The sequence below is a fragment of the Lepidochelys kempii genome, chromosome 10 (genome assembly GCF_965140265.1).
Source record: "Lepidochelys kempii isolate rLepKem1 chromosome 10, rLepKem1.hap2, whole genome shotgun sequence".
Taxonomy (NCBI): domain Eukaryota; kingdom Metazoa; phylum Chordata; order Testudines; family Cheloniidae; genus Lepidochelys; species Lepidochelys kempii.
In genome coordinates, this window is record NC_133265.1 from 50,952,808 (window position 1) to 50,980,675 (window position 27,868).

Below are 27,868 nucleotides of genomic sequence, written 5' to 3' on the forward strand. Positions count from 1 at the left end.
CGGGGGGCAGAGGGCTCAGTGCATTGCCCTTGCCTCCAGGCACCACCCCCCACAGCTCCCATTGGCCAGGAACGGGGAACCGTGGCCAATGGGAGGTTCGGGGGAGGTACCTGGAGGCGTGGCAAGGGCAACGCACGGAGCCCCTCAATGGGAGCCCCTCTCCCCCAGAGGCCGCGCAAGGACGTGGTTCCGGCAGCTTCCCGGAGCGGCACAGCATGGGGCCAGGGCAGGCACACAGGTAGCCTGCCCTGGCCTCGGTGCGCACCGCTGCCACCCCGGAGCTGATTTAGGTAAGTGGCGCCGGGCCAGAGCCCAAACCCCTCCTGCACCCCGCCCCCCCAACTCCCTGCCCTAAGCCCCCTGCCTGCACCTCGCACCCCAATCCTTGCCCTGAGCCCCATGGCACCCCGCACCCAAACCCCCTGCCCTGAGCCCCTTCCCGCAGTCTGCACCCCTCCTGTACCCGCCGAGCCCCCTCCTGCACTCCGCACCCCTCTTGCACCCCAACCCCCTTCCCTGAGTCCCCCCATACACCGCACACCCCTCCTATGCCCCAATCCCTTGCCCTGAGCCCGTTCCTGCACACCGCACCCCCTCCCACACCTTGCACGCCCCCCAACCCTCTGCCCTGCATACAGTTTCCCCACCCAGATGTGGCCCTCGGCCCAGAAAGTTTGCCCACCCTTGTTTTAGAAGAACTGCAAACAATTTCAGTCCATTATTCGTATGTCATGAAATTATCTTCAAAATATGTTTCCCCTAAATAAAATTTCAAGTTCTGAAATGCTGTTAGGCTTGAAACAGAGAAATATCCAATATAAAGAAAGTATTAAATAGTAATTATTTTCCATTTATATAGTAAAAAAACCCTTACAATACAATTGAAATTATCAAGTCATGTACAGAATACTTACCCCATCCCAAGATCCCCAAACCATTTACCATAGTTGTATGAGAATCTGTGCCAACTACACTGTCGGGATATAGGAAATCTTTAACTTCAAAAACAACTCTTGATAAATATTCCAAGTTCATTTGGTGTGCCATTCCCGTTCCAGGTGGAATTACAGCAACATTCCTAAAAACCTTTGAACCCCACTAAATTTTTTTTGAGAGAGAATAAAAAAAAGGTTATTGCGTTATATTTAAATCAACCAGGGTGTTTTGCATTTGTACAGAAGGTGTGCTAAACTGTGTTTAGTGACATAAAGCCACATAACTTTAAAGAACACATAATAAAGAATTAAAAAAATGAACGTCATCATACTTGCTCTTCAGATATGATTGGCTGTTCAAGTAAATTGGGAAATATGCAATTTCAGCATTTACACATGGTTCTACTCTGAAAAGTGACTATGTAAAAATCCACACATCTGTTTCCTGTGAGTATAGAAAGACATTTTCTGATATTCCTGGCTGTGGTTTTCACTCCTTCTGTTAGTACTGCAAAGTCATCACAGGTATGAGAGAATCAGTTGGAGTCTATTCCTTCTTGTTCATCAACAAAATTTACTAAATTCTTAATCACTTCTATGTACAAACCTAATGAAAGCAACGGGCTCACACAGATGTCACTGAACTGAGACAACAGAGAAGCACAAGTGTAACCAAGGGTAATACTTGGCCAGCAGAACCTTCAGTACTGATTATGTTTTATGAGATTGCAAAAAATACAGCTTGATTCTCACAAACTTGGCTGAGATTGCAAAGCTGACACTTAGAAAAACATCTTTTTACTAGGGCTGTCAAGTGATTAAAAAAATTAATCATGATTAATTGCGCTGTTAAACAATAACAGAATACCATTTAAATATTTTTTGATGTTTTCTACGTTCTATAATATATTGATTTCAATTACAACACAGAATACAAAGTGTACAGTGCTCACTTTATATTATTTATCACAAATATTTGCACTCTAAAAATAATAAATTAAAGAAATAGTATTTTTCAATTCAAGTTCTGTAGAGCAGTGGTCTCCAAAGTGGGGTGCACAAGACGATGGATTGGGGGGCACAGCAGGAGGAGCACCGTCGGAGCAAAAGGGCGGTGTGGCAGGAGGAGCACCGCCGGAAGGGGGGGGAAAGGGGGGGCAGCCCCAAGTCCTCCGGCCTGTGGAGGAGTAGGGGCAGCCGCAAAGAAGTGGCACTTTCCCCTTCAAAGCCGGCTGGAGAGAAGCGGTGCTTTGAAGGGAAAGTGCGACTTCTCTCCGGCCGCTGGTTGCACGGCTGCCCCTGCTCCTCCTGAATCCTCCGGCTCGTGCTCACAGGGCTGCATTCCGAAAGGGGCTTTAGAGCTGCAGGCCAGGGCCCCGGGGCCCCCTTAGCCCAAGGCCTTGAAGCCCCTAAAGCCCTTGCGTTCCGGGTGGCCCTGCCTGCTGGGGGGGTGGGGGGGTGTGGGGCGGCAGCTCCCAGAATCGCGGCCATGGGGGTGGTGCTGCGCTTCGCAGGGCCACCTGCACACCCCCTGCACCAAACAGGAGCTGTCCCAGGTAAGTGCTCTGCACCTCCTGCCTGCCCCAGCCCTGAGCCTCCTCCTGCACCCCAGCCCTGAGCCTCCTCCCGCACCCTAACTCCCTCCCAGACCCCGCACCCCACCCTGAGCGCCTGCTGTATCACAAAGTGTTAAACCAAGATTTTCAAAAATAATAAAGCATATTCAATCACATTGCTCTCACTAAAATTATTAATAAATTTTTTAAAGTGAGAGCAAAAAGGGTTTTTGTACCGTTAATAAAATAAAAAAATCTGAAAAATATATCATCTTTATCTCATTGTTTTTTAATTTCTATTTTTTGTGTATGGTTTATAATTTACACAATATATTAGTACAGTAGGACAGATATATAATTTATACATAAATAAATATACATATATTGGGGGGGTGTGCTCAAAAAAGTTTTACTGATAGGGATGCGCGCTCAAAAAAATTTGGAGACCACTGCTGTAGAGCAATCCCTTCATATGCCCCTTCGTGCTTTGGATACCATTCCAGAGAACATGCTTCCATGCTGATGACGCCCATTAAAAAAATGTGTTAATTAAATTTATGACTGAACTCCTTGGGGGGAGAACTGTATGTCTCCTGCTCTGTTTTTTACCCTCATTCTGCCATTTCATGTTATAGCAGTCTTGGATGATGACCCAGCATGTTGTTCATTTTAAGAACACTTTCACAGCAGATTTGACAAAACGCAAAGAAAGTACCAATTTGAGATTTCTAAAGAAAGCTACAACACTTAACCCAAGGTTTAAGAATCAGAAGTGCCTTCCAAAATCTGAGAGGGACAAGGTGTGGAGCATGCTTTCAGAAGTCTTAAAAGAACACCACTCTGATGCGGAAACTACAGAACCCAAAACATTAAAAAAGAAAATCAACCTTCTGCTGGTGGCATCTGACTCAGATAATGAAAACGAACACGCATCAGTTTGCACTGTTTTGGATCGTTATCGAGTAGAACCAGTCATCAGTATGGACACATGTCCTCTGGAATGGTGGTTGCAGCGTGAAGGGACATATGAATCTTTAGCGTATCTGGTACATAAATATCTTGTGATGCCAGCTACAACAGTGTCGTGTGCACACCTATTCTCACTTTCAGGTGACATTGTAAACAAGAAGCGAGCAGCATTATTTCCTGCAAATGTAAACAAACTTGTATGTCTTCACAATTGGCTGAACAAGAAGTAGGACTAAGTGGATTAGTAGGCTCTAAAGTTTTACATTGTTTTGTTTTTGAGTGCAGTTATGTAACAAAAAAGTCTACATTTGTAAGTTGCACTTTCACGATAAAGAGATTGCACTACATGAGGTGAACTGAAAAATACTATTTCTTTTGTTTATCATTTTTGGAGTGCAAATATTTGTAATAAAAATAATATAAAGTGAGCACTTTATACTTTGTATTCTGTGTTGTAAATTAAATCAATATATTTGAAAATGCAGAAAAACATCCAAAATATTTAATAAATTTCAATGGTATTCTATTGCTTAGCAGTGCAATTAAAACTGCAATTAATCGTGATTAATTTTTTTAATTGCAATTTTTTTTTTTTTAGTTCATCGCGTGAGTTAACTGAGATTAATCGACAGCCTTATATTTTACTTGTAAACTCAGATCACAAACATGGAAACCCAATTTTCAGAGTCACTTTTCAGAGGAGAACTGCACTTTAATTGTTAATTTCTTTCTTTCTTTGTTGGTTGTGTTAAATTACAGTAAAAGCGGTTTTATCCAGCATGTTGGGGAAATGGGGGGTGCCGGTAAGTGAAAAATGTGGGTTAACTAAGAGCGAGGGAATTTGGGTGCGGGAGGGGGCTCGGGGCAGCAGGTTGGGGTGCAGGGTGCTGGATCTGGGGGGCGGTCACCTCCCCGCAAGCAGTGACCTGTCCTGGCTGCTCCTAGATGGAGGTGCAGTAGGAGGCTCTGCGCACTGCCTCCGTCCGCAGGTGGTTCCCAGACAACGGGAGCTGTGGAGCTTGTGCTTGGGGTGGGGCAGGGGCAGAGCATGGAGCCGCCTGCCATGCCTCCACCTGGAGTAGCTGGGACAGGTCGCCACTTGCAGGGAGCTGCCCAAGGTGACAGCCCCCCGGATCTGACATCCCTGCCCGCCAACCCGCTGCCCCGAACTCCTCCTGCACCCAAACTCCCTCCCCCAAAGCTCGCCCTCCGCACCCCCTCCTGTGCCCCAGCCCAACCAGACTCTCAACCAGAATTTCAAAGAAGATTTTATAGAGCTTTCCGGTTGGTGAAGTGCCAGATAAAACAGCTTTTACTGTTATTATATGTAATGGTAATACAGAAGAAAAATGCCCTAGCCAATCAGCAACATACATAGTTAGGTATCCTGTCTGTTGATTGAATAGCAGCATATCATGCTGCCTTATAGTGATCAGAGTTCAGGTCATAAATTCCTAGGCTAGCAGCAAGCACTACAGAAACACACTGAATCAGAGGAAGGGAGAAATGACTTACATCAGTGAAGCAACCCCAAAACTACCAACTGGTAATCAGAGTGGCATTGACTTGTACGCAAATCCCATTCAGAAGTGGTCCCACTGATTTAAATGGGACTATTGTCTTAAACAAAGATTTGCAGGATCAGGGCTTTGTCTAGGGATAAGGCTGGTGCGAAACTCAGCTGTATTTAGGCTTTGAAATCTCTCATATATGGCACCTCTTTCCAATCCTCTTAAGGCTGAGGATTGTTGATTCAATAGACAGTACCAACTTTTAAGTATATGGGCTCTATTGTCTACCTACTAAAAGTTCCTATGACACTTTAGATGAAAACAGTTTTGGACTGAGGAAGCAGTTAACCTGCAGAGATGCAGACAGATAATAATTCTGAGGTGCTGAGTGCTCTCAACGCACTTTCATTTCAATGGAAATTTAGGATGTTTGGCACCTCAAAGTATCAAGTCCTTCGTGTCTGGTCAGTTTCACTTTTGTTTCCAGTTAGCATCACTTCTGGTTCTCAGGTTGGAACACCATACTATTGATATTTGGGTTACAAACACTTGGGAAATGTTTAAATCCAAATAAATACACTGTTTCAGTTAATATTAGCTTATTTACTATTTCTATTAACATTTTGTACCCTTCCTCCTTTAAAAAACCCCCCACACCTTAATTAGGGCTCTACAATGCCTAAGAGTCATTAATTACTTGGGCATTCTTCCAAAAAATTGTATCATCATGTTATGCACTAATCAGCTGTACTAATATACACTCAAAAATTCTGACCTGAAAACCTGAAATTTTGAAAGGGATACAATAACTCCCCCACTACCATCATGAACTGCCAAGGCCATTTGAAAGATTGACAAAACATCAAATCAAATGAAAAATATAGTAAGAGGGCTGTAGAAAAAAAATGGCATACCTTAAAAAACTGAAGCCTCTCTCTATTTCTGCCAAATTCCACCTCTTGGTTTTTTAACACTGTTTCAGGCCTAGAAATTAATTAAAATTAATTGATAAACAACGGCATGTTTTGAATGATAAACAATGAGATTTGGTTTTTGCTTCTATTTGCTGGAACGCTGATTCATTGCTGCAAATAGCAGAATTCTTTTAAATTCTTTTAGATAAGACTGAGGCAATTTCTTGCAAACAAGGAAGTGAGGAAAGGAGAAGATACCCTCTGAAAACAGCAGAGAAAGGGACTGGTCTTCTCATCACATACAGCATAAATGAGAGTTTTTAGCTCTAGTTTGCCTGAACCAAGTAACCTCAAAAAACACCGATCAGAAAAAGATACCTTCCCAGCATGTGAGGGACTACAATAACTGCACTGTCAAACAAGAAAGGTATTTCTTCTAACTGATATTTGTAGGAGTTGCTTACCTCAAATAATTTGACGTTGAGAAAGAAATTAGGTGTCTGATTTATGTTATTGCTGGCAAGAGAATTGCTCATTTTCAACTCTGGTCCTCTAACTACTGACTAGAACACCAATAAGATACTGTATAATCTATTTGTAAATATCTTCCAGGAACTGTATTCATTTACTTATGTATATGCGTTCATCACCACAGTGTCTAAATATAAATGCAGATGACTAACTTTCATATGTGTTTGTTATGAAAAACATAATTTTATTAAAGGAGTGAAATTCATTGCTGGATTGTGTTTTTATAGCTACTGCTTCTCTGGGAGCTTTTTTGTGAGAGAGAGTAATAAAAGCCCTTCTCTAAATGATATTTTAGGGCTGCATTTTACATCATGACCTTTCCCCCTTTCTCTTCTGCAATAGAGAGAGATCATATGGTGTATTGTTTTACAAAGCTCTAAGGGACAGTCAACACTCAAATTGCAGCTTAATGAATGCCACTGCTGGTAGAAAAGGGTGTACTGGTATCAGCAACATCCAGATTGCAGAAAACATTTAGCTTTTCTCATAACATTTCTATTTCTGTGTGGAAAAAGCAAAAGAGGATGGAAATAATTTTTTTAAAATAAAATTTGCAACACAATCAAAATACTGTATGGTTGTGGGTCTCCTCTTCAATATAGCACTGAAATTCTAGATATGTCAGCCATAGAAAGACAGAGATCTAGTCAATCTATCAGAGACGATAGGTGGCAGTTGAAAGATGAGGGTTATTACATGTAATTGTCATAGAGTGCTGCAAAAGGACCTATAAATAAATGAATCTTGGGAAAAGGCAAGCAGATGAGGCCTTTGTGGGGTGTCACATACAGCCAAGATGTAATGCTGCATTTCAACTCAGTGACAGATGAATTAGAGGTTATTTGTGGCCTGGGGGATGATACATAGACTGCTTTCTTAGCTGGTATGGGATGTCCAATTCTTATCAGGAAAGAAAGGAGTTTAAACCTTCTGTAAATCATTTAAATGAAATATAAAACAAGAGAGACTTTCAGATGTAAACCAAAGTTTCAGCAGTGCCTTATTACATTAACTAATTTACAGAGCACTGTTCCTATGTATCACTGCCCTTACAAGGAAATGAGGCAAGTCTCCAGCTCAGATTTAAAAAGACAATCAACCACCAGAAAAATGACCCTCTACAGAACACTTTATCTAAGTTCTTCTCCTGTTTTAGATCAGTTCAAACACCTGTGGTGTTAGACATCATCCTAAATGCTCCGGCCTGTTTCTGGGTGGAGTGGACGAAGATGCAGAGAGGTACACATAGCATGGAGCAGCATCTCTGTCAGCTGTTGCAGACATTCTGGATGTCAACCAAGAGGCCCCTTCAGTGCAGCTTAAGGAGCATTGCCTGCTTTGCAGACGACAGACAGCTAGCTCACTTTTTTGTATTTTGGAGGCAACATTTAAATTTTACAATTAACTCCAGAAAGCTAGCTGTAATTAGCCAACAGGCTTTCACAAGGCAGGCCAACACTTTAAAAGCTGTACTGTTGCTCTGGAGACAAGCCTGCATCATCTGATAGCATAGTACAATTGTTCTGCTCCACCTTAAATTTAAACCAAAAGCACTGCAAACTAAAAGGAAGTGCTGAACTAGGAGACAGCACACAGAAAGAGCCTGAATTCCAGTCAGTAAAACACAACCATAATTCCCTCCAGCAAAAGACGGATTTGACAATTAAATGCTAAGCAATAAAAGCATTTCATACTCAGGCACTGGTTGAAGATGAAACGGACAGAGGATAGGGGTATTCTCAATCTGCGCAGAAAATTTTCCTGAGTTACGACTTGATTCTCCAGCATCACATGGCCCTTTGCAGCCAGTCTGGCCCCTGCAAGGTACCTTCCGAGGCTGCACTTTAAGTGGAGAAACCTTTGCCAATGGCCTCTGTAAGTCACCACCTCCAGGATTCGGAGCATTCTGTATTGCACTGTCATTTTAAACAGAAAATAAAACAAGTGCATAAAAACATTTTCCTACTGAAAAAACACCCCCAGCAAATGACCAACTGTATCTAAAAGGTCACCATTTTATTACAACCCTGCTGAAAGTAAAGTGTCACTGGGTAAGTTTAGTTAATCAAAGAATACAGCACGGTGACCACACAAAAAGAAGTTGTACTGACCTTTTCTAAAAGGAACTATATTATCTGCCATATAAACTACTCACTCATCTGATTGGTCTGCAAAACACCACATTTATTAACAGGACACAGATGGTCCTTGCACTGTTTACTTAAGGTCTGAAGGGAAGGGATGTGAGGAAAGTCTTGTCCCAGGGAAGGGCTGGGGATTGTGTTTGGTTTTATTCTCTACTGCAGCACTGTCGACATTTGTTAGATCCCTGGGGAATTCTCTCTTGCTACAGTTTACTCAAAGCAGCAGTTGTGATATTTTATATTTAATTGTGTTTCTGAAATAAGGGCTCAAGCAATAAACACATTTTATTACTACAAATATAAAATTATTATACTTCAGGCTCAAGAAAATAATGTAAGTACATACATAAAACACTGTAGGTAAACATTTTTAAAACCATCTACACGTTTACCATACTACACTCTATTTACACTACATTCAACCTTAACATGAACACACTGAAAAAAACCCACTATGAAAGATGATTGACTTTTTACCTCTAATGGTTACATTCAGTAATTTGCCACAATGATAAATACGGCTATCAATGTTTCTGCTGCTCTAAAATAAAAAGAAACATTTCCATTGTCTAGTGGCAGGATACCATACCACCTCACGGGGTATTTTGTCTGAATCGAAGCTCAGTTCACAATCCCTCAGCTAGTGGGATTTGGAAGCTATGCAGAGGCAGTACATGCAGCACCTTGGGGAAGGGCCTCATATCACACTTTAGCAGATGCTGACAGACTCCTGTGGACTTTCCAACAGTTAGCTAGCAGAACTGGATCTATCAGTACAAAGCAGCATGTTGAGATCTCTTGCCAACATTTGGCCTTTCTGATAATTTCATACTTAACTAATCACAATTTGGGCTTTTCCCTTCAAACACGAGGAAGGGTAAAAAAAGAACTGGACTGCTGGAGAAGCAGTATCACAAAATAATCTTCATTTCACAGCTATACAGTGGAACCCTGATTATCCAGTCTAATTGGGCCCACAGCCAGACAGGATAACCAAAAAACTGGATAAACCGGAGAATGGGTGGCTGGGACTCAGGCTGACAGCAGGAGCCCCTGCCACTGTCAGCCTGGGGTGGCTGGTGGTTTGGTTAATACTGGAGAGCTGGATGATGGAGGCTCGGTTAACAGGGTTCTACTGTACTTTCTTGTTTTTCATTCTTCTAAATTACTACTGCCAAAATTGGAGTTGTGTATGTATTTAAAAGGTCCGTGCAAATACCAAATATGCACACAAGACTGTCTTTCACAGCAGTTCTGAACTTTTTCAGTTCTCCAGAGACTGAAATCACTATTCCACATGTTAGACCAGTCAATATGCCCTTTAGGAGGCTACATGCTTTGAAAGAAGAAAAGGAGCTGTAATCACTTAGGGTATGTCTACATAGCGAAATCTGTGCTTGGGCTAGCTTACCCAAGCTAGCTTCAGTCCATCTAGCAGGGTGGCAAAAGCAGTGAAGACTTCAGCATGGGTAGTACAAGCCTGGAAGGCCCCATGGTACGTACTCTGCTTGCTACCCTTCACAGTGATGTCTTCCCCACTATTGTTAGTCATGCTAGCTAGATTCAAGCTAGCCTGAGTAGGCTAGCACATGCACAGCTTTTGCTGTGTAACATACCATTACATGAGTGAGGCAAAAGGTAAGTGTAATTTAAAGATTTTCTTTTCCACACTGTCAAAACTTCCAGACATAAAGGAGAGCCCCAAATTGATCTCATGACATCACTGCCTCGGACCGCTTTTCTAGTCTCTCTGCATGCACCTCCTCAGGTATGAGGTCTTGTCCCTCAACCTGCCTGGGCTGGAATTCTGCCAATCTTATACCGGTCTTGGGCTACAGCCCTGCATACCAACGTGATTTTTCAGCAGGCCCAACTGGGCTCGGCACCTGCAAGTCTGCCCTTCAGGAGGTACGACCCCCAGTCAATACAGGACCAGACAGCTTTCTGAGGGACCAGACAGTATTTCTTCACACAATGAACAGTCAATCTGTGGAACTCTTTGCCATAGGATGTGAAGGCCAAGACTATAACAGGGTTCAAAAACAAATGAGGTAAGTTCATGGAGAATAGGGTCATCAGTGGCTACTAGCCAGGATGGGGCAGGGATGCAAAACCATGCTCTGAAGCGTCCCTAGCCTCTGTTTGCCAAAAGCCAGGAATGGGCGACAGGGGATGGATCATTTGATGATTACCTGTTCTGTTCATTCCCTCTGAAGCACTGAGCATTGGCCACTGTCAGAAGACAGGATACTGGGCTAGATGGACCATTGGTCTGACCCAGTATGGCCGTTTGTATGTTCTTAAAACAAAGTACTGTTTAAACTTAACCATCACTTGGAAGCTAAAAAGGTCCAATGGCTTCAGATGACCTCCTTAAGGGTATGTCTGTCAGCCTCTTGCTCCGGAACAGCTCCTGACAACTACTGTCCTCCTCACTTGAGAATGTCTTTTGTCCCCCAGGAAGCCCTTTGTCTTAGGTTTCCATGCATCTACAATCTGTGATCCCCACCCACCCAATAAACTGGTTCATGGAGCACGATATGGGTTTGAGTGGGGGGTTAGAAGCAAATGGGTCTAATATTGTCCCTCAAATGTAGGTAAATAGGTGGCTATCTCAGGCTATTGTCCTCTTTCCTACATATATGCAACTGACCCCTGTCTGAATTCACTTTATAATCATATAGCAAACCCTCTTTCATCAAATGTGTAGAACATATGATATTCGTGAATTATTAAATAGTAACTCCATGACGGTTACATAGGCTACCTCTATGCTACCAAAGGAGCAGTGAACAAAGCACAATGGAGAATACTGACCACCCCTGAAATTTAATTATTAAACAGAACTGGCTTTTGTAGATTAAATACCATTTACTGAAGTCAATCTGCAAAGAATGGTCAACAGTGAGATCAGTTGGGCAGGCAGGATGGACTTTCATAGGATCTCCTCCAAGATTTTTCACTGCTTCCCTCATGGCGGCAAAATCCACCATTGCAGGAATTCCACTAACAAAGAACAAAGAAATAGCACTTTACATATATTATGATGCATTGACAATTCTCTAAAATAAAGCTAACTGTAGACGCTTGTTTTTAATTCACCCTCCATAGCAGCCTATTTGAATACCATCTCATAATGCTTGTTTTACTTTGTCTAACATGTTTTAAGGAATATTAAGTATTCATGTGCTGGGTTTGTTTAAATATATCTAAATAAAAACTGTCTGCCATCCTAACCCCAAGCATAACCACCATCGCATTTAAAGTCCGTGTCAACTAGGAATATGCAAAATCCTTGGCCAACTGATTACATTTGGTATTTACCCTTTTGTCTTGGTATGTGAGGAAACCTTGGCATAATGCCCACTTCTGGACGTATGCTACTGTATACCACCACTTTGCTATACAAATGAACGTGTATGCTACTTATTCTACTACTACTTTTCAATTTGTATTTTTCACTTATATTATAACAGTATTCATTTCAGGATCTAAAAGTACTGTTATCCCCATTTTACAAATAAAAAACACTCTTTAAGGACAACATACAAAACCAAAGGAAAGAATAAGAATACTGATATAAACTGAAATGTTATGAAAATCTTATGATTTGATTTGTTAACTAAGCACTTAAATCACTTCCATATATTTTTATAAAACTAGGATACTTCTTAGAGAGATAAGTTGCGTGAACTAATACCTTTTACTGGACCAGCTTCTGTTTGTCAGAGAGATGAGCTTTTGAATTTACAGAGTTCTTCTCTATTCTGCATGGCTACTTGACAAATAAATGATTGCCTAGCTTGGCAAAATTAAATGTGCCTAGTTTAATATTCTGTAGCTGCTTAATATTCCTTTTAGCCGCCTCACAGCCACAAATCTCAATAATCCATAGGTAACATTCTAATGGACAAATCCTGCTTTTCTTATTCATGAATGTAGTCCCATTGGCTTCAATAGGCTTATATGCACAAGTAAAACAAGCAGGATTTGACCTTAGGTTATCACAAGTAAGATTTCTAAATATTTCATTGCACCATCACACAATCCTACTACAGTTAAAGTGCCACCAAGCTGGTTCTTTGGCCCTTATTCTGCAAGTTACTCCATGCAGACAGAAACCTTCACCCACATGGAGTCCCACTGAAGTTAGCGAAGTTCCATGTGGGCACAGGCATCTGCCTTCTTGGACCAACTTGCAGGATCAGAGGCTTTATTTACAATGTAGAAACATCACTGAAGGTGCACTAAGAAACAAAAACTATGATTTCCATTCATTAATGGAATGCTTAAACATCACAAGGGCCACCTCATTTTGTTTTCTTTCAGGCCTGATAAAAGATTGGTAACCTCACTGAGCACGGTGAACCAAGACAGATTTTGAAAACGTTGTTAGAAAAATGTAATTAAAAAAAAGAAAGTATCTCACTTACGTAAAGTCTTGAAGAAGAACTCTGGCAGGATAGAAGGGCACTTCAACATTGTTCTGTTTTGTTTTCCAGTCTAAAATATTCATAACATCTTCCTTTTTTACTAAGAAGCCATCACAGTTACGGACAGCAGTTTCCAACAGTACCCGTATGGAATAAGGCAGAGTATCTGGTTATGGGAAAGTAAATGAATTAATCAAGGAAACACTTTTAGCCTATACATGTTTTAATTAATAGCACCTTACTATACTAAAGATATTTGACAAATTATGCAGGGAAATTCATTCCGACCCCATAAGAGCACAGGAATACAATAAAGTTACAAGGAAACACTAAATCAATGTGCATTTGCTCTCTATTATTATTTTATAGCATTCAGAAGGGTGCAACAGTGTTTCACAGAAGAGAGGAGGACCTGGTCCTTAGTATAAAAGCTTCTGAAAAAAATGGCCTTGATCGTACAATGAGCTTTGAATATGTGAATCCAGGCAGAGCCCCACTGAAGTCAAAGGGATACCACCCAAGTGTAGAGGTCCAATCATACAGAGCTCATTGCAGGGTCAGGACATTATTACAGATGGACCAAAATATGTGAGAGTGACTGTCAAGGTTCCTTCCCCACTCTGAACTCTAGGGTACAGATGTGGGGACCTGCATGAAAACCTCCTAAGCTTACTTTCACCAGCTTAGGTTAAAACTTCCCCAAGGTACAAATTAATTTTATCCTTTGCCCCTGGATTTCCACTGCCACCACCAAACTTTAACTGGGTTTACTGGGAAACGTAGTTTGGACACGTCCTTCCCCCCAAAATCCTCCCAACCCTTGCACCCCACTTCCTGGGGAAGGTTTGGTAAAAATCCTCACCAATTTGCATAGGTGACCACAGACCCAAACCCTTGGATCTTAGAACAATGAAAAAGCATTCAGTTTTCTTACAAGAAGACTTTTAATAGAAGTAAAGGTATCACCTCTGTAAAATCAGGATGGTAGATACCTTACAGGGTAATTAGGTTCAAAAACATAGAGAATCCCTCTAGGCAAAACCTTAAGTCACAAAAAAGACACACAGACTGGAATAGTCATTCTATTCAGCACAGTTCTTTTCTCAGCCATTTAAAGAAATCATAATCTAACACATACCTAGCTAGATTACTTACTAAAAGTTCTAAGACTCCATTCCTGTTCTATCCCCGGCAAAAGCAGCATACAGACAGACACAGACCCTTTGTTTCTCTTCCTCCTCCCAGCTTTTGAAAGTATCTTGTCTCCTACTTGGTCATTTTGGTCAGGTGCCAGCGAGGTTACCTTTAGCTTCTTAACCCTTTACAGGTGAGAGGATTTTTCCTCTGGCCAGGAGGGATTTTAAAGGGGTTTACCCTTCCCTTTATATTTATGACAGTGACAAACAGTCAGTTAGGATGAGGGCTACAGCAGTATGATTAGGAGTGAGCACATCTGGGAGGGTTGGGGATTTTGTTTTAAATATATAAAAACAAACACTGAATAGTGAGTCACTTATTGTAGGCACTAGAGAAGAGGAGTTTTTAAGAAGGATTTGAATGGAAGAGAATAAGGACTTGATTGAACACAGAAGCAATGATACCCCATGTATAGGATGAAAGAAAGAGAAGGCATGGAGAGACTGGTAGCAGAAATAACTGTAGGGAGTGCCAAAGCTGGTATCACTGACAAAGCAGAAGGTGTGACACAATGAGACTATGCTGCTAACTATTAATACAGATAATTTTTAGAAGCCTAAACTTGACCATTTAATTACTTTGTGATATCAAGTCAGAACTGACTTTAATGACAGAATATGGATCACTATGTGCAGTTTCCCCTTTGTTCACAGAAGGTGACAGTAAGACAAGAAATAATCTCAGCGTGGCTCCAAAAGTGGGAGAAATCTAGACCTAAACTGATTAATATAACGTAACAGCAAAGCAAATATTGGGAGAAGCTCTCAAGGAAGGGAAAACGTGTGTGTGTGTGGGTGGGGGGGGGAATAGATTAAAAAAAAGAAAGGGCTGCCAGTCACCACTGAAGGCAGTAAAGGAGCTCTTAGGTACTAAATTAAGAGCACTCATTCGCTCACAAACATCATTCCATTCAGCAATAATTCAGGTGGTCAGATGAGAGTACAGTAATAGGGGCAAGTATAAAGGGTGCTAGGTAACTGGTCAAACAGGTTCATGTACTAGTGTTTCAGCTCTGGAGACCAAAGCTCAGATCTGAATAATGTTAACAAACAGATGAGTTTGGCAGTTTCAACCAAGTCCATGGACTTTGTCTTCCTATAAACTATTGCTTCAGGGTTTGGTGGCTTCTGTTACATGAGATACATTTTAAAGGGCAGTCACTGTAATTATCTAATTAGATGATTCATATAAAAAGCAAATTGTACAGAAATCTGATTAAAATAAATGTGGTGTAATGTCAGCACTAAGTGTGTTTAATATTCAAATTACCAGAACAAAATGACCATATATCCCTGTCAGTTGTGTTCTTCCCTTTAATGAAGAATAAAGTCATTCCAATGCACTACCACATATATATATATATATATATATATATATATATATATATATATATACACACACACACACACATATATATATATAGAGAGAGAGAGAGAGAGAGAGCGCTGACCAGAAAAGGTCTTTCAGTCTCAGTCACCTAGCTGCAATTTTTTTCATAACTGAATACCTCTGCTCCCACTTTAAATATTAAGACAATCAGACTCTCTATAGCAATTTGGAACCAAAGAAATCAAATGAACCTTTAAACTGCAGGACAGAGGAGTCACAAAGGAGATCCAGGATGGATGACCTGGAAAGATGCAGGGGCTAGGATTCCTATCAGAATGCTGTCTCGGGGCCCTGCTTTGGAATTCTATCTTTCATAACAATCTCTGTCTGTTTTAATGCATGTTTGATAACTTTGAAGGCATCCATATTTGCTGGAAGAGAGGGTTTTCTCCCTCTCACAACCCAGCACTCTGACTGTTGGAGTCACTATTAGTCTACTCCTCCACAGTCTCCATTTACACAGTCTTTTGCCCTAAATAGCTCCAGTGATTTCTGCTGCTCTTCATAGCTTTCCAAAGCATCCAGACAGAAAGTGAAATAATTATGTTCAATTTCACGGCTGTCCTTAAGGTTCTGAAGAGAACAGGTGAAACTGACTGGTTTTCTTAATTCTACTCTACTGATGCTGCTTGAAGAGCTATGAGTACAGGCAGAGGAGCAGTCTGTCTGCCATTCACATTTGGAAGATTCTCTTTGCTGCCAATCGAACTAGAGATATTTTTTTAAAGCATAAGTTTAAATACTGCATAAGTTGATGGTCTATGTCTCTCTACCGGGAAGTGAATTTTTTTCAAGCCCTGAAGCTATATTATACATAAACTTCAAACCAAAGAAAAGTAATTGCTTTACTGCTCCCAAACATGTATATTGATTTAAATAAAACATCCATTTGAAACAGCGGCAAAGGAGTGCATTAATGGTCCAGTGAGCATATAAGTATAACCCACACCTCCCAAAAAAGTCCCAAAGAGCCTCAAACTCCTCTATTTACTCAGAATTTTGATTTGCCTGGGGAGATCATGATGGAGGTAACTTTTACTTAAATTTTATGGGGAAGTTTATTTCAAGTTGTCACTGATCAACAATATTCTGTATTGTATTTACATTGTGTAAGTGTATTTTTATTTAATTATGCTTCAAGGGGGACAGGCCTAATGGGTTCATTTTAGACATCTAAAAGTACACACAAATAAATATATTTATACAGTAATTTATCTGCTGAGATGAAATATTTGTCTACTTCACAAAAACTTCCATACAGTTCAGTTCAACTGAACCCTCTGCAGCAACTGCAATAGATATTATGCCCTATCTAGCAACAGGTAGTAAACAGGGCATTTATCCATGGTTTGGAATTCCTGAAGAGGAGAGATATGGGATAGCAAGAAACAGTGCAAAAGAGATAAGGCTAACAGCAGTAGTCCTACTGAATAGAACTGGGCTTTAGGAAAGTCGCCAGCAACCAAGACTATTGGACTAAGCCCACGCCCCTGACAAAGTTCACTCCACAAAATACATGAAACCCAATTGATGTATGTGTAGTTTTCTACTTATTAGATGAACAGGTCGGTGAGCCACAGCTGGAGAGAAGTCAACTGTGTGTCAGGACAAAGGTGTATTTGAAGACCTCTACAAGAAAACTTTCATAAGGCCTCTCTGGCTCTAGCTAGTTTCATCATTTTCATGAACACCAAGTTCACCCAAAAAATTAAAATCAAGATGTGACACTTATGATCGTATTCTGCAATATCATGGACAAATCTTAGGGAATTAAACCTTACTGAACTACATTTAACACCTTTGGGATCCATTATATTGAAAATGCGAATGTTTGTGCACTAGCGTGGAATTGTATGGAAATTCTTTAGGAGGCAGAAGGAAGGATGAGTGCAATCTCAGGGAGATATTAGGAACTTCAAAGGACTTTTTGGAACAATACATGTGAAGTGGATTTCCTAAGAAATACTTGGGAGTGAGAGGAATGCAAATGACCCACTATGAATCCATCCTTTTGAAGCTAAGCCCTGGGGAGAGAAACCAATTGTCTACTGATTACCTGCTCCTGAAAACTTCAGTACAAAGACCTCCAAACTGTACAAAGAGGGCCTAAATTTTTCACGTGTGCACTAGTTTTGAGCTAAGGCTGTTATGAACTTGTGACCACAAAAGAAACCTCTTTGGAGGGGTGCTGAAGGACTCACTTGCCAGAGCCCATACTAAAGACAGCTGTGCTGATCTCTGGTAAGCTTATTAGCATGCATGTAGGTTCTTTTATTTCTTTAATGTTTTCTCTGTAATGTTTATACCCAAAGAATAAATATTCTTGCATAGAAAGTGCTGTTTGATAACTTATGACTGTGGCAACTGCACTGTAAACCATCTCTGAGGAAAAAGGCAAAGCAGGCAGTCTGACTTTGATGGTGAATTCACAGTATAATCAAAGAACTTTTCAGGCAGGAAATACTCGGTCAGGAGGGAGAGGTGGGTCTCCATCCAGGAAAGACAACAGCGAGGGAGCCAGAAGCCTGACAGCAGGTACTCTTGTTGGACCATGCATAGAAATACAGATGCTTTTGGCCCTAAACTGTGACACAAGGAAACCCTCAAAGAAATATGAGATTGTCATTAGAGTAAATGAGTCAATGATGCATAATTCTTCCGCATTTATGTGACCACCATGAATTCATTTCAGTACAAACATTTATTTACATGTAAGGTAACACAGAGTTTATGTTTTTGTCACCGCTTGTTAATTCCATAACAGAAGTGGTGATTTTCTGTAGTGGAAATGTTTTTTATTACTATATTGACTACTATGCCTGTAAAAGGCCAAGAAGTATCCCTCACTTTTCCTTTAGTAGAAAAGTTTGGTTAAGCATCATTCCTTTAATCTCACTTTGAGCAAGCTATTAATCAACTTAATAAAACAGCATGTTTAGGGTAAAATTACACGCTTTCATACAAACCTACTAAAGACAATGTAGTCACTCGTCCTGCATCACATAACTGCTGCATATTTACTAGTGGAACCATACTACTAAAAAGCTATTAAAAAGTAGCATTACCATACTTAGTGCCTCCAAGTTTAGGGATATTGTAGAACTTCTTCTCTGGATTGTCATTTAATGTTTCAATTAAGTACTGGAACGGGCATTCTGAAAAATAATGCAGCAAAATATTAAGTGGAAAGAAAGGATGGTTCAGGCAGTAGGCTGGGGCTCAAACAAATGCAGTTCTAGTCCCTGTTTCACCACAGATATCCCTGTGTGACCTTGGACAAATCACTCAGGGTCAAATATTTAAAGATATTTAGGTGCCTAAAGATGCAGATAGGTACCTAGTGGGATTTTCAAAACCTCTTAGGGAGTCAGGCACTCAATGGGAGTTAGACACCCAGGAACTTTTGTAAGTCCCACGAGGTACCTAAATACCACTAAAAATCTGGCATCTAGTCTCAGTTCCACATCTGCAAAATGGTTGTTCCCTACCTCCCAGGGGAGTTGTGAGGATAAGTACATTAAAGATTGTGAAGTACTATGGCAACAGGGGCCATATAAGTACCTAAAGATAATAGACAGAAATGCACTTTAATACAGACCTTATTTTAAAAGTATCTGTAGAAAAGAACTGCATATTAATTTGAAATTATTTTCTGAAGTAATGGAATTTACAAAAAGAATATTTATTGCCACTCAAATACTATTAACCTAAATGAACAATGTCAGTAACATCTCTTAGGAAGGCCCAAAGAACTCAATATAGTGCATGTTTAAGAAATTCAAATTTGGTTTAAAACAAAAGTTAAAACTGTGACACCACCCACTCCCAGTCCTACAAACATTTACAATGAAATTAATGGAACAACTCAGGTGAGTAAAGTTAAGTATATGCGTGTTTGCAGGCAGAGGGCCTCTGTTGATTTTAAAAGACTGTATCAGCAATAAAAGCTTATCTTTTTTAGTAGGTTGCCTTGTTTTCACCTCCTACTTTGTTTACATTTTCATTGTAATGTAAATGCAGCATCATTGGTACTTTACAAATTATTTTGCATTTATGGTAAGGCCCTGAATCTGCAAACATGCTCAAGTAGTCCATTTATGCGCATAATGTTACTCATGTGCTTAAATGTTCGCAGGTTAACAAACTTAAAGAAGAACCAGAAATAGTCAACAAAAATAACTGAAGGATTTGGAGATACTAGTTTTAAAAAAGGGAGTGAGATACTGAGTGAGATAGGTTTCAGAGTAACAGCCGTGTTAGTCTGTATTCGCAAAAAGGAGTACTTGTGGCACCTTAGAGACTAACCAATTTATTTGAGCATAAGCTTTCGTGAGCTACTGTAGCTCACGAAAGCTTATGCTCAAATAAATTGGTTAGTCTCTAAGATGCCACAAGTACTCCTTTTCTTTTTGAGTGAGATAGGGTATCTATTCACAAATATTTAAAGTGAGACAGCTTAATAAATAGTAACACCATGAACCTATGCCCTTCAACCTTCTGAAGTAATGAACTACATAAGCTCAATTATCTACATGGTGGGCTCTTGAATTAAAGGTTAAAAAACAAAGCCCTGTCTGCCCTGTGCCTATCTATTGTAAAAGGTACCCAAGAAGAGTACAAGTATGAGATCCATTGTTTTCAACCCATTTTTGATCCATGACTTGGAAAAGAGCCTACCAAAGATTGAGAGGCTTGGGTCACAGAAAGGTCTGTCCTGAGAAAATTTGGGGCCCACTACATCATGTTCGCTGGGACTCCACCATCCCATTTCACTTCACCTACACAGACATAACAGGTGTTTTGAGGCCCTTCCCAGCTCAGGGTCCGGTATAGCTGTCACCCCCCTCCACCCAAATCACAGGACAGGTTTTTTGGCCATTTTGCTGTGGGAGGCAGCTGCTGCGGGGCGGGGGCCCCCCCTTGGAAGCCCCGGGTCCCCTACCCGGCAGGTGAAAGGTGTGCAGACAACGGGGGGCACGGGGGGGTGAAGGCTGAGCGCTACCCTGGGATGGGGTGCGGGGCATCAGCAGCAGGAGCCGCTACGCAGCACCGTTAGATCTATACGGAGCGTGCCAGGAGCGAGGGGGCAGCTGCTCTCCGTGCCGCTCAGTGGTGCCCACTGGCGGCTCTCCACGCCGCCTTAGGCTCGGCCTTGGGCCCTGCCCAGCGGACAAGGGATTCGCCCGGACTCGGCCGAGCCCCCCGCCCAGGGGCTGTGAACATGTCAGTGCAAGTCGGTGATACCGGAAAGGGGCTGAACAAAGGACGGCAGACAGCGAAGGCGGCTGCGGAGGGGGGGAAGCGACGGCTCGAAAGCGGAGCCGGTCCGGGGCGCGGGGGGAGGGATGATGAGGCGATAAAGACAGCGGGGGGGTGGGGGGAGATAAACCATCACTCCGGGGGCACCTGTCGCGGCCCCAGGCCAGGGGGGCTGGGGCCGAGGTACAAGCCAGGCCGCTAACTGCAAGGGGGAGGGTCGGCAGAAGCGGGGCCCTTCGGGAGCGGGATCGCCCCTCCCCTACCAAGCCCGGCTCGCACTGACCTGGCCTTGCAGGGTCCATCGCTGGCGACCATATTAACCCTACGTGGGGAGGGGGACGAGGAAGACTCGGGGAGGGGGCCGGGGGGGCGGAGCCAGCACCTAACATCGCGAGACTAGAAATGAGCTCCGCCCTTCCGATTAGCAGACACAGTTCTCGCGAGATCTTGGGTCATGGCAATAAAGGAAAAATAGGGGGGATTTCGCGAGAATTAGCAGCCGTGCTGGGGGGAGGGTGGTGTGTGTGGCCGCTCTCGCGGCAGTTCCAGACTCAGTAAAGGAGGGGGTGGGGTGGGGTGTTTGGGGGAAGTGTTTTTACTAGTCGCTGGGTGCCAGGTCGGGTCAGCCTCAGTCTGGGCGTGAGCTCAGCTTCCGGCGACTCTCTTGTTCCGTGTCCTGGGGTCCCCGCCGGACCGTGGTTGTGCGGGGCTACGCGGGAGAAAGGCGGGCGGGAGCAGGCTGTGGGTGACTGGGACGGTCTCGCAGGGGGGCCCACAGGCGCTGGTTGCGAGGCTCGGCGTCGCAGGGCAGGGGCTACGTGCCACCCCAGGCTGTGCCCCATGCTGGGAGAGTTGGGGCACAAGAGGTGGCTGGCCCGGTGGGCAGCACCCAGGTCCTATCTAGCTGGGCCATTCAGATGGGGCAGGGATTCAGATGGTGAAGCATTTCACGCTTCACTGGGGAAACTGCGTTTTAGTGCCCCTTCGGTCCGGTTCTGATCAATATCGTCATCAATGATTTAGATAATGGTATAGAGTACGCTCACAAAGTCTGTGACAGATACCAAGCTGGGAGGGGTTGTAAGTGCTTTGCAGGATAGGATTACAATTCAAAATGATCTGTACAAACTGGAGAAATGGTCTGAAGAAAGTAGGCTGACATTCAATAAGGACAGATGCAAAATACTCCATTTAGGAAAGCACAATCAGTTGCACACATACAAAATGGGAAATGACTGCCTAGGAAGGAGAACTGGAAAGAGATGTGGGGGTCATAATGGATCACAAGCTAAATATGAGTCAACAGTGTAACACTGTTGCAAAAAAAAAAAACACAAATATTCTGGGATGTTTTAGCAGGAGTGTTATAAGCAAGACACAAGAAGTAATTCTGCTCTACTCTGCATTGATTAGGCCTCAACTGGAATAGTTTACCCAGTTCTGGGTGCCAGATTTCAGGAAAGATGCGGACAAACTGGAGAAGAGCAACAAAAATGATTAAAGGTCTAGGAAATATGACCTATGAAGGAAGATTGAAAACACTTTGTTTAATCTGGAGAAGAGAAGACTGAGGGGGTCATGATAACAGTTTTCAAGTACATAAAAGGTTCTTTCAAGGAAGACGGAGAAAAATTGTTCTTCCTAACCTCTGAGGATAGGAAAAAAAAGCAATTGGAGAATTGCAGCAAGGGCAGTTTAGGTTGGACATTAGGAGACACTTCCTAATTGTCAGGGTGGTTAAACACTGGAATAAATTGCCTAGGGAGGTTGTGGAATCTCCGTCATTGGAAATTTTTAAGAGCAGGTTCGCAGGGGACTGGACTAGATGACCTCTCAAGGTCTCTTCCAGTCTTATGATTCTATGATTCCCTTGTCCCTCTGACTGGATGCTTTATTGTTCCTCCAGCACTGAGCATGTTAGCAAACCAAAGAGCTCTGTGCCCTGCTGTCATCTGCTTGAAGAGTGACGCACAAAGTATTGCAATGTGGTTCAAGCACCTGAGATCCCAGATCCAGACATGATGCTAAATACAAGTGAAATTGACTAGTCTATTCTCATTGGCCAAGCTGAATTGACTGCGAAAAGTAATCAGAATAGATAATAATTAGTAAATTAGGCTTCATTAATTCTGTAATTTAATAAAGTGGATTAGTAATGCAGCAGAGGAGAAGGTTTTTTTAAATAAAGGGACACAGCTTGAAATCAAATCAATAAACAAATTTAAAGTAGTTGGTGGTGTTACTTGTAAGGCCAGTAAGAATTGAAATTCAGACTGAAGAGTTTCAGAGTAGCAGCTGTGTTAGTCTGTATTCGCAAAAAGAAAAGGAGGACTTGTGGCACCTTCGAGACTAACAAATTTATTTGAGCATAAGCTTTCTTGAGCTACAACTCACTTTATCCGATGAAGTGAGCTGTAGCTTACGAAAGCGTATGCTCAAATAAATTTGTTAGTCTCTAAGGTGCAGACTAAAGAGTGACATTTTAAAAAAAAGTTGATCATTCATGTCATGCCCACAGCTTCGCGATGTCCAAAATCAAATATTTGACCTTCTAGGTAGAAAAGATTGGGACAGATCTGTTTTTCCTGGAATAGCAGATGTAAATTACACTTCCATGCAACTGCCTGTCCACTGTGCCCCAGCCAAAACTCAGGCAAAGGAGAGCAGGTCACTTGCACTGGTTGGGGTTTCCCTCAGTATATGTAAGTTTCCTTACTTTTCACTGAGGGTCCTACCGAAGTCCTAGCAGCATGTGCTGCAGTTAGGATACACCCTTAGCTACTCTAGTTATGCCCCTTACTAATCAACGTTGCCCATTTTTTGGACATCCTCCCTGACCAACATTGTCCCCTGGCCATTTTGGGTCCTCTGGAGTATGCAAGAGTGTGGGTTCTTTGCACCATTGAAATCTTCCCCAGTGAACTTTTTGTCAATGAAGTCCTTGCACCTGCAGTTATGGAAGGTGACCCACAGGAGACTATGTACCAGCTACTCCATTGTTAGGCTGCTGAAAAAAATGACTCCTTGTGTTCCTTGTTTGCTGGGTTGTAGGGCACCCTGATGAAATGAACAGACACTTGCTTAAAAGACTTTGCCATCTCCACCCTACTCAGATTCATGTCTTTAGACATTTTATATCTTTAGGACCTCAGATGATTTGCTGCGGGCTTGAAATCCCATTACTGGCTTCTTATCAGAAGAAACACATGACCATTGCCTTTTAATCTTCTTGGTCAGAGTAATTTTGGAGTTTTAGCTCCCGAAGAACAGCAAATATGCTGTAGTAGCACAGACAAAAATGTGTTGCAACTAGGAACTCATCCTCTCCCCCCCTCCACCTTATTTTGACTATTGGGATTTATTTTTTATTTTCTCTCCCTTTTTTGAACATATTACACAACATGGCTTTTGGTTGTATCTTTATTTCAGGTGTTAATATATGGATACAAGATAGGAATCAGACTCCTCTATTCACAATTTTTTCCCACCTTTTGTTTTCAGTACAAAACTTACTTTAAAAATAGATCTACCCTTGGTTGATAGGTTTGTATGCATTAAACTCCTCCTCCCTCACCTTCTGAAATGTCTGACACAGTTTGCAGAGTGCGGAATTATGTTCAGGAGAAGAGGCCCAAACAAAAGGGTCCTGCTTTTATAGCTCTTATAACTTGTATAGCCCCTTATTTATACTAGTGAATAGTAATTTATGTGAATAATTTCAGTGGAGTTCAAAGTCTGGCCTAAATAGCTGTTGGGAACAATGGAACTCATGTCATGATTATAAAATACTCCTACATACATTTCATATAGTGCTATTCATCAGTGGATCTCAAAGGACAAAACCATTACCTGCATTTTTCGGAGGGGGAAACTAAGGCACAGAAAGGCATAGTGATTTGCCAAGGTCACCCATAAGGCAGCGGCAGAAATAGAACCTGGTCTCCTGCATCCAAGTCTAGTGCTCTGTCCATTGGGCGACATGGCCTCTCATCCATACTGCTACTTGAAGTTTGCAGTGTTACCCTGGAAAATCTCTTATTCCTGGACCCAAAGTGTGAAAAAACAAGTTCTCTCTACTGGTTACAAGTTTCTGGCAGAAACTTGTATAAGAATCAGTTTACTCAAAGCCATGCAGCTAGTTTGTGCTTTCTAACACAATTCGTCTTGGCACTTGTTCTGATTGCCTCTCAATTCCTCCACCTAACAAAGATTTTTTGTGACAGCCCAGGCTGTTCCAGATTCTGTCACCTGTGCTAAGGTAACACAAAGGCTGATGGTGTTTGTCCACTAAGCATCCAGAAAAATAAGGAGAGGTTTAACCAGAATAGAACGTAGCTGGGAGGGCTGACTACTGGTGGGAGATAAGTGAGATCATACTTTTACAAGTCTGCATTCTCAATTTTTTCCAGAGTCTCCCATCACTGTGCTAGCAGCTCCACTGGTGGGAGCACTAGTGTAGATATGGGTCTAGAATTCACCAGCATCATTAAACGTTGGATCACTCGCAGAGCGTTAAATGCTGGTGGCCAGTCTACACTAGTCCTCCCACCATTGCTTCTAGCACCAGTGGAGTTGCAGCAGTTAGTGCAACAGTGGTAGCCTTTATGGAAAATTCCAGTGCAAATACAGCCTTAGCCCTGGTCTACACTACGAGTTTAGGTCGAATTTAGCAGCGTTAGAGCGATTTAACCCGGCACCCGTCCACACGACGAAGCCATTTTTGTCGACTTAAAGGGCTCTTAAAATTGATTTCTGTACTCCTCCCCGACTAGGGGATTAGCACTGAAATCAACATCGCCGGGTCGAATTTGGGGTAGTGTGGACACAATTTGACGGTATTGGCCTCCGGGAGCTATACCAGAGTGCGCCATTGTGACTGCTCTGGACAGCACTTTGAACTCCGATGCTCTAGCCAGGTACACAGGAAAATCCCCGGGAACTTTTGAATTTCATTTCCTGTTTGGTCAGCCTGGCAAACTCCGCAGCACAGGTGACCATGCAGTCCCCCCAGAATCGTAGAGCGTAGAATGTTTCTCCGCTCCTCCTGTCATCTCCATCCCTGAGGTTATCGCAGATTAGAAGGCGAAAAAAACGCACTCGTGATGACATGTTTTCCGAGCTCATGCAGTCCTCCCGCACTGATAGGGCACAGCTTAATGCATGGAGACATTCAGTGGCAGAGGCCAGGAAAGAATTGCTGTGTTTGCTTAACAGCAAAAGTATCATGCCTCACTAGTGATCCTGCCCGAGCCAGGTCGCTGTGTCGCTGTGCACTCCACGCTGTGTCAGCCTTGGGTGGCGGCATGACCACTTTGCGAGCAGGAAGGCCATAGATATAGACATTGCATTGGGTAGCTTCTGTAGCTAGAGAAAACATTCCTGTGCAGTCGGAAAGTCTGTAGCAAAAAAAGAGAAGCCCTGTGACATACCAAACTATTAATAATACACAACCACACGTTACATAAAGTATAATAGGGACCACGCGAGGGATACATTCAAGTTGGGTTTCTGTAGTGTAGTGGTTATCACATTCACCTAACACAGGCAAGATCCCTGGTTTGAAACAGGTCTCTGTTCCTTTTTCTGACTCCCCTCCTGCATTTTTAGTCTTAAAAGAGACCGCGCTGTGAAATTTTACTTTGAATTATATCAATTATGAGTTAAATAATATGGAAGCTCTCTCTAAGTTATAGTCCCGGGTTCCTTACCCTTTCAGCTGCTCTGATAAATTAACATTTTTGTTAGGGGTGGGGGGAAATTTTCATGAAGCCCTTTATAGGGACTAAATGCTATCTAGGACTCTAAAATAATCTTAACGTGGCCCATAGAGTGCAATCCTTCATTCTGGATTTGTCTTTCCACAAGTTGAACTGCTCCTTACTACTGTCCAGGTTTCATGAGCCATGGGAGCAAGGGGCAGGCTGGGGTAGGTGTGACCACACAGTGCTGCTGGCTGGGAGAGCAGCCTGAGGCAGAAGCCTCCAGCTTGCATGATATTCCAGGCAGGACTGAATCTCCATAAGACAAAACTTAAAGAAGAGAATGACCTGGAGTCACTCCCACTCGGTGCTCTAAGAGGAGGATAGCCATGTCTGTCCAGGCGCCTCTGATCGACCTCACCGAGGTCTGCCAGGAGCACCCAGGAGACGTACGATGGCTATCAGTCCTACTGCACTGTCTTCTGCAAAGGCAAGGAGCTGCTGCTGTGTAGCAATGCAGTACCGTGTCTGCCAGCAGCACCCAGGAGACGTACGGCGACGGTGAGCTGAGCAGGCTCCATGCTTGCTGTGGTATGGCAAGCATGGCAGCAGGCTGAGCAGGGCCGGTGGCCAGGACCCGAGCTGGCAGGAGCTGGCAGACGGAGCCCTAGACTGGCAGCGGGAGCCCGCTGCCGGTCTGGGGCTCCGTCCGCCAGCCCCGCTCAGCCCGCTGCCTGCCTGGGGTTCCAATCATCCAGGTAAGCAGGCAGGCAGTGGGCTGAGTGGGGCCAGCAGACGGGACCCAGGAAAAAAGGCGCGAAACGCTTGTCTGCTGTTGCTTTCACGGAGGGAGGGAGGGGGGCCTGATGACATGTACCCAAAACCACCCGTGACAAAGTTTTTACCCCATCAGGCATTGGGAGCTTAACCCAAAATTTACATGGGCAGCAGAGACTGCGGGAACTGTGGGATAGCTACCCACAATGCACCACTCTGCAAGTCGATGCTAGCCATGGTAGTGAGGACACACTCCGCTGACTTAATGTGCTTAGTGTGGACATACGCAATCGACTGTATAAAATCCAATTCTAAAAATCAACTTCTATAAAATCAACCTAATTTCGTAGTGTAGACATACCCTTAGGGCCTTATTGAGTATTTCTACACAACCTGAGGTAGTGAGCCTTCCAGCCCAGGTTGATAGACTTGGGCTAGTAGGACTCACGCTAGTGCTCAAAAAATAGTTGTATTGACAGCACTTCGAAATTGTGGCTCAGGCTGGAGCTCTGGCTCTGAAGCCAAGTCAAGGCTCCCTAGATTTCAGAGCATGA

At 42.8% G+C, this 27,868-nt stretch overlaps 1 protein-coding gene across 5 annotated transcripts in view; it reads right to left on the reverse strand.

The window, feature by feature from the left end:
- Positions 1-21,227, reverse strand: part of IREB2 (iron responsive element binding protein 2) — a 42,173-nt gene extending 20,946 nt beyond the window's left edge. The window contains exons 1-7 of one of the 5 annotated variants that reach the window (XM_073303542.1): positions 21,122-21,227; positions 18,645-18,734; positions 12,994-13,159; positions 11,429-11,566; positions 8,111-8,332; positions 5,886-5,955; positions 915-1,098 (exon numbers count right to left, since the gene is read on the reverse strand). In XM_073303542.1, coding sequence (XP_073159643.1) covers positions 915-1,098; positions 5,886-5,955; positions 8,111-8,332; positions 11,429-11,566; positions 12,994-13,159; positions 18,645-18,734; positions 21,122-21,227 — 976 coding nt within the window. The other 4 variants (XM_073303543.1, XM_073303546.1, XM_073303544.1 and 1 more) reach the window with 4 other exon arrangements.
- Positions 21,228-27,868: the final 6,641 nt, after the last annotated feature.